Source organism: Ostrea edulis, chromosome 1, assembly GCF_947568905.1.
Source record: "Ostrea edulis chromosome 1, xbOstEdul1.1, whole genome shotgun sequence".
Classification (NCBI taxonomy): Eukaryota; Metazoa; Mollusca; class Bivalvia; order Ostreida; family Ostreidae; genus Ostrea; species Ostrea edulis.
The window spans coordinates 105716715-105726714 of record NC_079164.1 but is presented as its reverse complement, the minus strand read 5'-3'; the positions used below and the strand labels follow the sequence as shown (position 1 = coordinate 105726714).

Genomic DNA, 10000 nt, shown 5'->3' with positions numbered 1-10000 from the left:
CACAATATGGGATCAAAGTTTTACATTCAAATATAATGGGGAAAATCTTTATAAATCTTCTCAAGGACCACTGGGCTAAGAAAGTACAAATTTACATGAAAGCTTCCTGACATAGTGTAGATTCAAGTTTGTTATAATCATTGCCCCAGGGGTAGGATGGTGCCAAAATATGGGATAAAAGTTTTACATACTTATACAAAAAATCTTTCAAAAATCTTTTTCTCAAGAACCATTGGGCCAAAGAAGTTTACATTTGCATGAAAGATTCCTGACATTGTGCAGGGTCATGTTTGTTAAAATCATAGCCCCAGGGTGTAGGGTGGATTCACAATAGTTATATACAAATATATAGGGAAAATCATTAAAAGTCTTCTGAAGAATCACTGAGCCAGAAAAGTTTACATTTACATGAAATCTTCCTGCAATAGTGCAGATTCAAGTTTGTTAAAATAATGGCCCCCGGGGTTAGAATGGGGCCACAATAGGGGATCATAGTCTTACATACTAATATATAGGGAAAATCTTTAAAATTCTTCTTCTCAAGAACCATTTTGCCAAAGAAATTTACACTTGCATGAAAGCTTCCTTACATAGTGCAGATTCAAGTTTGTAAAAATCATGGCCCCCGGGGTAGGTTGGGCCACAATAGGGATCAAAGTTTTACATTCAAATATATAGGGAAAAATTTTCAATATATGGACCAAGGTGACTCAGGTGAACAATGTGGCCCATGAGCCTCTTGTATTGATTTTTAATTTTATTGCTTTTATTTCAGAGAAAATGAAGTGCTCTGGAGAGAAGTTGCCTCTCTGAGACAAAAACATATTAAGCAAACACAGATTGTGAACAAAGTAAGGCCTTTTTTCAAATCAAATCAAGCTTTGTGCTGGAATAAATGTTTGAAATGGTTTTCATTCATAGTTGAATATTTAGTGCAATTGAATGTTGAGAGTAAATCAGTGCGTATACATGTATTTTCTCTGCTTCTTTCATCACTACCAAGTTCAATGGAAAAAAAGTGGCAAACTTTAAATTTTATAATGTGATATGTCATTTGAATGTACATTGTACTTTAAATTCATATTATATATATGTATGTATTTTATATTTCATGATTAGTTGATCCAGTTTCTGGTGCACTTGGTGGGAGCTAACCGTGTAACTTCAGCCAACAAGCGTAAGATGCCTTTAATGATCAGTGACACTGCGAGTCCTAAGGTGCCCCGATATAATAACCTCCCCATAGACATGGACACAGCAGGCTACACAGTGCATAGTGTAGGTTTTAATTGTATCAGTCCATATTTCCTTCATTGATGCATGTACACATATGTACACTGTAAATAACAAACTGGCATCAGTGTAAATGGTAGTCTGTCTTTCATTAGTGTCTTAAGACTTGAAAATATTTATTATGTTTCCAAAGAAACAGGGAAGGAAATTTATTGTAATTTGATGTTAGATATGTACATGTATGTTAGATTTTGCATTGTTATGCTGTACAGCATCTACATGTATTACTATGGTAGTGACTAGTCTGAAAGTGTTTCCTGTTTGTTAAAAGTTTTTTTCTGTCTGTAGCCTGAATCATACAGCTCTGTAACGAGCAGTAGCAATGGCCCCATCATCCACGACATCACAGACCAACATACAGGGAACCCGAAACAGACGTCAGATGTCAAGATTGAGCAGCCAGCCATTGCTGATATCTCTGATCTAGCCCTGCCTTTGGACCTCATGACTTCGGTTTGTGCTATAGCTTCAGTTTATTTGTCTTAATTTGCATATTGTAGGCAGGGTATTCTTTAACACAAATATCTGCATCCAGGATATTACAAGAATATTTGGGATTCAGAAGGAAAAAAAACATGATTTCATGGACACAATTCATATTAAGATTGGAAATCTTGGTGTTTATTTGTTAAGCATTCTGGTAAAATAGAGAATATTATGAAATACACTATCCGTAATATCAGATGTTTTTGTTTATGATTATTGTATGATTAAAGACTGCACTAAACACCCAAGATGTAATACTAATGACAACAAATTAGATACCTCGCATATGGTTAAAGTTACATATATTTAGCAGCCACCAGTTTTAACGTGTGAGTAACCATGGGCGGGAATGTTTGGAATGAGACCAGTCTGGAGAATTGATTTCTTTTTTAGATAAACCAGGTTAAGGAAGGTGTAAAGGACTTTGAAGACATTTAGACACAAATGGGATATTTTGAGACTATAGTATTCAAGATGCATGTATCATGAGTTCTTTAAAGCATTTATATACCAATATTCGCCTGTATATAGAATCTGATGTATGCTGAAATGGACTTTTTATTTGGAAACAGCCCTCAGGACCAGATGCTAGTGAGGACAGGGAAGACCTGAATCTCTTCAGTGGGGATCTGTTGTCAGATTCTGGGAATTTTCCCAAAGTGATGTCAATGTCAGACCTAGGAAGACTGGGATACAAAACAAGTGTCAGTGATTCCAAAAGCTCGCCATCAACCTCTGTGACTTCAACAGGGTAAGATTTAAAAATCATGCTGAGCATGTTTTAGCGAATCTTCTAAATATTTGGAAACGTGTACCTTTCAAATTGATAGAAACATTTTGAAAAAGAAAATGTTTTTATCCTATATTTAGTTTGAAGGGACGAATCAACCTTCCAAAAACTCTGGACCTTGAGGTCAATCAACCTTCCAAAAACTGTACATAGAGGTCAATTAACCTGCCAAAAACTTGGCACATATTTTTACATGTAGCTTACCTGAACTTTGTTCAAATGAAGTGCCACACCCTTTCTTAAGTGGAGATAATTAAGATTTATTGAAAATTATGAGGCATCTTTTAAAAATCTTTTTCTAAAGAACCACTGGGTCAATTTCAGTCACACGTGACATCACCTGTCACTCTATCCCCTCTCACAATGAATTGCGAGGGTAAAAGGGGTTCAAGTCTCTTCAGATGATGGAAACTTTCAATTTGGGGAGCTCATCATCATCATCCATTTTGATTATCCAGGCAAAATTAATCCTTTTGCAAGGGTGAAGCCTGGCTGTCCTGTTGAGGTTGAAGTTTGTTTTTCTATAATTGGGGATCCAGTGAATTGATCCTATCCAATCCTGTAGACTCTAGGTCTTGTTTTACTATCTCATCCCATGTCAGCTTTTGGTGACATTCAATGTTCAAACCTGTGATGACCCAGCCATCTCGGCCTACCTGTCTGGAGAACATTATCGATGTTTCTGATGTTAAGCTGAGTAATAAGAGACTCAAAGGTGACATTCACTTCAGGATTGAGAAGGCAGATCCATCTTATTGTGGCTTTGTCGTAACTGTTGCGTATTAGTTTCCTTAGAGTGGTGCCTGTTAATGCCCATGTTTCGGAACTACTGTATATAGCAACACAGGTCTAATGTAAGTTGAATACAGATGGCCTCTGGTTGTGATTGCTAGATGTTTGTACCTTGGAATTGGAAGAAGCTCTTTGAATTTCCTCCAAGCAGACTTGTATCATGTTGTTGCTGCAAGTTCACATCCCCCGCCAGAAGACAAAGTGTCTCCAAGGTAACAGAAGTCTGCTACAACTTCAAGTGTGTCCTCACCAATTTTTAAATCTGTCATAGGCCTACCATCCATAGGTCGAGTGAGTCCATGACAGCACGGGCACTTGTATCTTGGATCAGGTTTAAGAGGACCTTTGATTCCACTACATAGGAGACATTTGTTTTTAACAAAAACAAATTACATTTTATTCTGTTCTAACGAAAAATTGTTTCCAGCAGTATAAACCAGACACACTCATTTTAAGTGTTTAACTGTTGTTTGAGTTGTAATCTAGTTGTGCATCTCTAATTCATGAAATTTGTCACAAGAAATAGGAGTGTACATGTATATCTATCCTGCATTCTTCAGTTGGGAGTTTAGTGGGAAGAATATATTTTAAAATGCTTTGCTTAAAATGGGACAATTTGAAAAATTTCATTTATTACTATGATTACAGCAGTTCAGGTACTTTGTCCAGACAGGTGAAAGATTTCCATCGACAGAAGTCAGTGTAAGTATGATTTAGTCCAAATGAAATTGTTAGTGTAGGAAGGAAGATTGGTGCCTGTGGTGGAATCTGAAATTTTGGAAGAAATGAGATGTGAACTGGAACCTGTCAGGTTAGAGGGAATTGTCAGCCGAAGTCCAGGATGTTCTACCAATCTGAGTGGAGTGATACTATATTGAATGTTAAAGTGATAAAGATGTTGCTGTGAAATCTATTGATCAGACATCTCTAAAAAGCATGCAAAGTTACATGTACATGTATCATAGGACACAGTGATGAAAAAAAAAGAATTGGACATAGTGGGATGTTTGATTTGGTGACCCTATGTAACATGTTGAACTCCGGAATAAATAGAACACCCAGTGCAGGGTATGAGCATTCTTTCAAACCTGCAAGAGTTAACAATTTCAAGGGGAAAATCATCTGAAAGCAATGTTACATAAAATTGATATTTATTGAGCCATTTGATGGAAACACATATCAAATAACTGTGAACAGATATTTGGATCGCTGTTGGAGGAAAGCTAGCCACCTGCAGATGATTCGGGTTGTTGTTGATTTCAACATTTATTCATTGCACGTACACTCGGGAGATTATGTCATGAAAATGTAGATAATCTATCCAATCAAACGCATTATTCGAGACTGGAAGGAATGTGATATTCTAGATGTCTAAACATTTGAATTTATTGATCAGATTATATCCTTATATTTGGGCCAAAATAAATTTAAATTAGTTTCTCAGGCCCACCACATCGGTTGTAAAGGTACTGATGAATAGGTACCATATGGAATGTTATGTTTTCAGTTTAAAATTGTTAATTTTTTTTCTCTGAGGTAAATCTTTTGTTATTGATACTTACTGTATGTAAAACATTTCAGAAGGTTTTAATGAAATCATAAGTATTTTTTTTATCAAATAACTATTGAATGAATGCTCATTTATGTGCAGTTGTTTAAAAATAATAGTGTGGATTTAATAGTGAGTAATGTGAAATAAAAATTCCATTGCTTATTCTATATAAACATGTACATGAGGAAGAAAAGGTAACTCATTCTACAGTCAACATAAAAAAGAAGGATAACTCCTACTACAACCAAGTATAAAAAAATATATATATACTACAGTCAAATATAAACAAAAAAATAACTGCCTGCCTCATCAAATGTCTTCATTTTTGGCCCGAGAAACTACTTATTAATTTTTTTTGGCCTAATCACTAATGGTACATTACTGATCACACTAAATTGATTTTCTTAAAGAAAGAACTTGGTATGCTAAACAAAATTTTTCACATGCACTCACTGTCCTACTGACATTCTCGAGCACTGCTTTCTCATGAATATTTGTTAATATGAATCAGCCGTTTTTAAAATAATTTTAGCTCACCTGAGCTGAAATCTCAAGTGAGCTTTTCTGATAACCTTTTGTCCGTCGTCTGTCTGTAAACTTTACATTTTCGACTTCTTCTTCAGAACCACAAGGCGAATTTCAACCAAACTTGGCAAAAAGCATCCTTAGATGAAGGGCTTTTAAGTTTGTTCAAATGAAGAGCAATGTCCCCATCAAAGGGGAGATCATCACAAAATTGCAAAAATAGGGTAGGGTCATTTAAAAATCTTCTCAAGAACCACTGGACCAGAAAAGCTGAGATTTACTTGAAAGCTTCCTGACATAGTGTAGATTCAAGTTTGTTAAAATTATGGCCCCTGGTGGTAGGATGGGGCCACGGTAGGGAATCAAAAGTTTTACATGCAAATATATGGGGAAAATCTTTTAAAAAATAGGGTGGGATCATTTAAAAATCTTCTTTCAAGAATCACTGGGCCAAGAATTTAGAAATTTACATGAAAGCTTCCTGACATAGTACAGATTCAAGTTTGTTAAAATCATGGCCCCTTGGGGTAGGATGGGGCCACAATAGGGGATCAAAGTTTTACGTACAAATATATCTAGGTAAATCTTTAAAAATCTTCTTCTCAAGAACCACTGGGCCGTAAAAGTTAACATTTACATGAAAGCTCCCTGACATATTGCAGATTCATGTTTGTAAAAATCATGGTCCCCGGGGTTAAGTTGGGGCCACAATAGGGATCAAAGTTTTACATGTGTATTTGTAGGGAAAATCTTTTAATATGGCCCAAGGTGATTCAGGTGATCGATGTAGCCCATGGGCTTTTTTTTTCTTCTGTATGATGCGTTTGCAAATATTTCTTACTGCAAATACATTTGATATAAGTAATTCATGAATATGACAAAGAACACTACAGAGAACAACGTTTCAAACGAACATTTAGATGTACGTGTATATATATAAAAAAAGTCTGAAACACTCTCCCTGTATCATGTTATAGATCAGAGATGTCGGACCATGTCGATTCTGTGAATTCCGATATAGAAGGACTAAAAGACTTGTTGTCTGGATCCAACTATTTTGATCCCAGCATGCTACTAGGGGTAAGCTGTGAATTCAATGATTATATCGCTTTTAGATATTAATATCGACTGCTGTGCTTTCATTTGCATTTAAGTTTGATTCTTGATATGTTGGAAATCACATGTAAATGTTTGTTTATGCGAGTGGCCACAAATATGCAAGCAGTGTTACGTACAAAATCCTGATTTGTTTAATGTTATTAGAAATGTATCAGTGTCTTAAATTTACCATCTATCTCATTGTTTACACCTCCCATAATGTACAGAAAGAATTCCATCTGGAAAGGACTGCAGATTATTTTGTTCTTTGCATTTGCAGCACTCAAAGAAAATCACATTCATTAGAGCACAAGATCAACTAATTAACAGTACATTTCCCTGACTGAACTTCACAGCTTATAGCTGCATGTAAACTAAGACTTAGTGAAATGTTCAATAGATGGGGGACACCTGTTTGTCTGTTGAGTTATATGTGTATTCCTAGTTTCGCTTCCCAAGACACAATTACATGTATACATGGACTACTATTTTCTACCAAATGCAGCAAAATTCAACAGTCTTTGCCAAAGTGGGTACTGGTTTGCTCAAATAAAGGGCCACTATATTAACAAGCCTAGATCTACTGGTCAGAATTGATGCAAAACTTATTAATTCATGTAAGAATTATATAAATTATATAATGCGCTATATAAATGCCGCACATTATTACTATTTATTATTATAAGAAATGATAGATGCTATATAGACCCCTATTTGTTTGATTCCTACCTCTGCATGAAGCAGTCATGTGCTGTGTGAGTGTAAATTCAAGTTTTTGCAAAAATTCATGTCTCCAAAATTATTAGATTTACAATTTTGTAAGAGCAAGTCATGTTTTGTGCTTCATGTAATTTACAGATTTTGCATTAAAGTAGATGAGGTTTTGATTAAGAGCTATATTTTGCCCCATATTTTTCAAGAAAACTGATAGATGTTAGTTTCACTCTTTTCTAAATTCTTTCACTAATACCTGTAGTGAAAGATTTCCCCAAGTTTTATCTTGCGTTTAGTGATATCATTGAGCTGCTTGAAGTGTCTCACATTTAGTGATATCATTGAGCTGCTTGAAGTGTCTCACATTTAGTGATATCATTGAGCTGCTTGAAGTGTCTCGCATTTAGTGATATCATTGAGCTGCTTGAAGTGTCTCACATTTAGTGATATCAATAAGCTGCTTGAAGTGTCTCGCATTTAGTGATATCATTGAGCTGCTTGAAGTGTCTCACATTTAGTGATATCATTGAGCTGCTTGAAGTGTCTCACATTTAGTGATATCATTGAGCTGCTTGAAGTGTCTCGCATTTAGTGATATCATTGAGCTGCTTGAAGTGGGGTTATTAAAACTGATGTAAGGTTTGGTGAAATGTAACCGTTTCATGACGTGAGAATCAAAGTATAATAATCATGATATTTTGTAAAAAAAAAAGCAAGACTCACATGTTGTACGTATTTGGGTGAAATTTCATTTTACAATGATATGAATATTTTAGAGTTTTTCGGAATTTTGTTATCCTTATATAATGATGCCAGTATAAGGCACCATTATAATGTCAGTTTCTGCAAAATAAAAATGATAAGTGGCAAACCGGTAACAATGTAATTTTTTTGGTATGACTATGTGTTGATTATGGCCTTTAAAGCCCCTTAGTTGATTTTACAAGTATGATTTTTAAGTGTATCGTAATACTTTTTTTTTTTTTATGAATAATCTTATAAAATAAGGACTATTTTACAGCTGGAACAAAAATTATGAAGTAATAATTTCTAAGGTTTTGTAAGATATTTTCTTGTAAAAATAAATATTTCTTTAAATTACTCTATGATCATTTTCAGCTGTTTAATCCTGATGGTGAGCACATTCCTACGGGGAATTCAGTAAGTCGGAGATAGAATGAATTGCATTTCAAACAGCCGTTGGCCATGGAAAATTTCTGCTAATCCACAAACTGCATAGGACAGTATTAAGAGCGACAAGTCTACCTAATTCCTCATTTCAAGACAGCAGATTTCACTCTTTTGTTGTATAATAGAGTAACTTTTGATGAGTTGAATCAATGACAGGAAAAATTATTTTAAGGTTTCTTGGATGGGTTTTTAAAAGGAGTGTGTCAAATGCACAACTGTGCACACACACACACACAAGACTGTTTAAGAATCTTATAGAATGCCAGAAATATATTGTTTACTAATTACATGTACATGATATTTAGAAATGTACCTATTTATTAGGGTCCCACATTTTGATGCAGAAGCACTATAGAAATGACTATGTCCCTCAGTCTGTCCGTTATCACATTAGTTGTGATGCAATATCTTGTTACAGAAAGATAGTTGTTCATAAAAAAAAACCACTTGTGAATTATGGACATCCACCCCTCCGTCTGTCATGACTTCATTGTGGATTAATATCTTAATCAGTTTTCAACAAAACAATCTCTTATTTTATATGCATGTAATGGTAGTTGACATTAAAGAATATTTTGGTCAGGAGGTCAAGGTCAGTGTTACAGCCGACTTTCATTCAATACATTACAGCTATTTCGTATTTCATACAAATGTAATTGATCCTAAGTGCAGATTTGAGAAAAAACATCACTCCATCATTACAAATATGAATAAAGTCTTTGTTGTTAATACCAGTAAATGAAATATATAATTATCTGTGTGTGTGACCTTTCCTGACCTTGTCAGTTTTCTAGTATAATTAAACAATGCTTCACTAGGCAGAGCAAGTGATTTATTATAGATACACCAGTGATTTCCCACAATAACCACATTTTCAATAAATACTCAGGTTCCTGCTTAAAACATATTCAGTTTGTTGTCCTTAAATCAAAAACAGACCAAAAACCTTAAAAGGTACTATGAGAGTGTTCATTTCTAGTACATTGATAATGTTTATTTACCATTATACAGCATTTCAAACCCTATCAAAATTTTACAGTGATGCTTTTATATTCAGCCTAAGTATGATGTTTAGAATATCAATCATTCAGAATTTGAAACCATTGTCTACCTGCATTTCTTTTAAAGAAGTAATTCCATAGCTGAACTAAGTTAACTATGTAGACATGCAAAGCATTAGAAGTGTTACAGTGTAGGAGAAATTGGAGAAAGTGTCATTTTTTTTCTTTATAAATTTTCAATGGTAATGGTTGTGTTTCTTTTTCAGCTATTCAATGCTGATGGAAGTATAAATGCAGCATTGGGAGATTCAGTAAGTGCCTAGTATTAAGATCTTAAAATGACGCACAGCCATCTCCCCTACACACTGACAGACAAAAGATGTACTATATAAATGTATTTTGGTAATTACTTATATGAGAATTTCTGAAATGTTTATAACTTAAAATTACATAAGAATTGCAATACAAAGCAACTGAAACCAGGTATGTAGGAAACAATTTGAAAGGAAGGGGCATACGTGTATTCTTGGACAAAAATTTTGTGCTAATTTAAAGTAA

At 34.5% G+C, this 10000-nt stretch overlaps 1 protein-coding gene across 6 annotated transcripts in view; it reads left to right on the top strand.

Moving 5' to 3' along the window:
• LOC125667965 (heat shock factor protein-like) overlaps positions 1-10000 on the top strand; it is a 27814-nt gene that overhangs the window by 9332 nt on the left and 8482 nt on the right. The window contains exons 5-12 of one of the 6 annotated variants that reach the window (XM_048901690.2): positions 776-851; positions 1120-1278; positions 1582-1746; positions 2352-2530; positions 4031-4063; positions 6416-6518; positions 8370-8411; positions 9709-9753. In XM_048901690.2, coding sequence (XP_048757647.2) covers positions 776-851; positions 1120-1278; positions 1582-1746; positions 2352-2530; positions 4031-4063; positions 6416-6518; positions 8370-8411; positions 9709-9753 — 802 coding nt within the window. Of the gene's footprint in view, positions 1-775; positions 852-1119; positions 1279-1581; positions 1747-2351; positions 2531-4009; positions 4064-6415; positions 6519-8369; positions 8412-9708; positions 9754-10000 lie in introns of all 6 variants that reach the window. The other 5 variants (XM_048901682.2, XM_048901706.2, XM_056153173.1 and 2 more) reach the window with 5 other exon arrangements.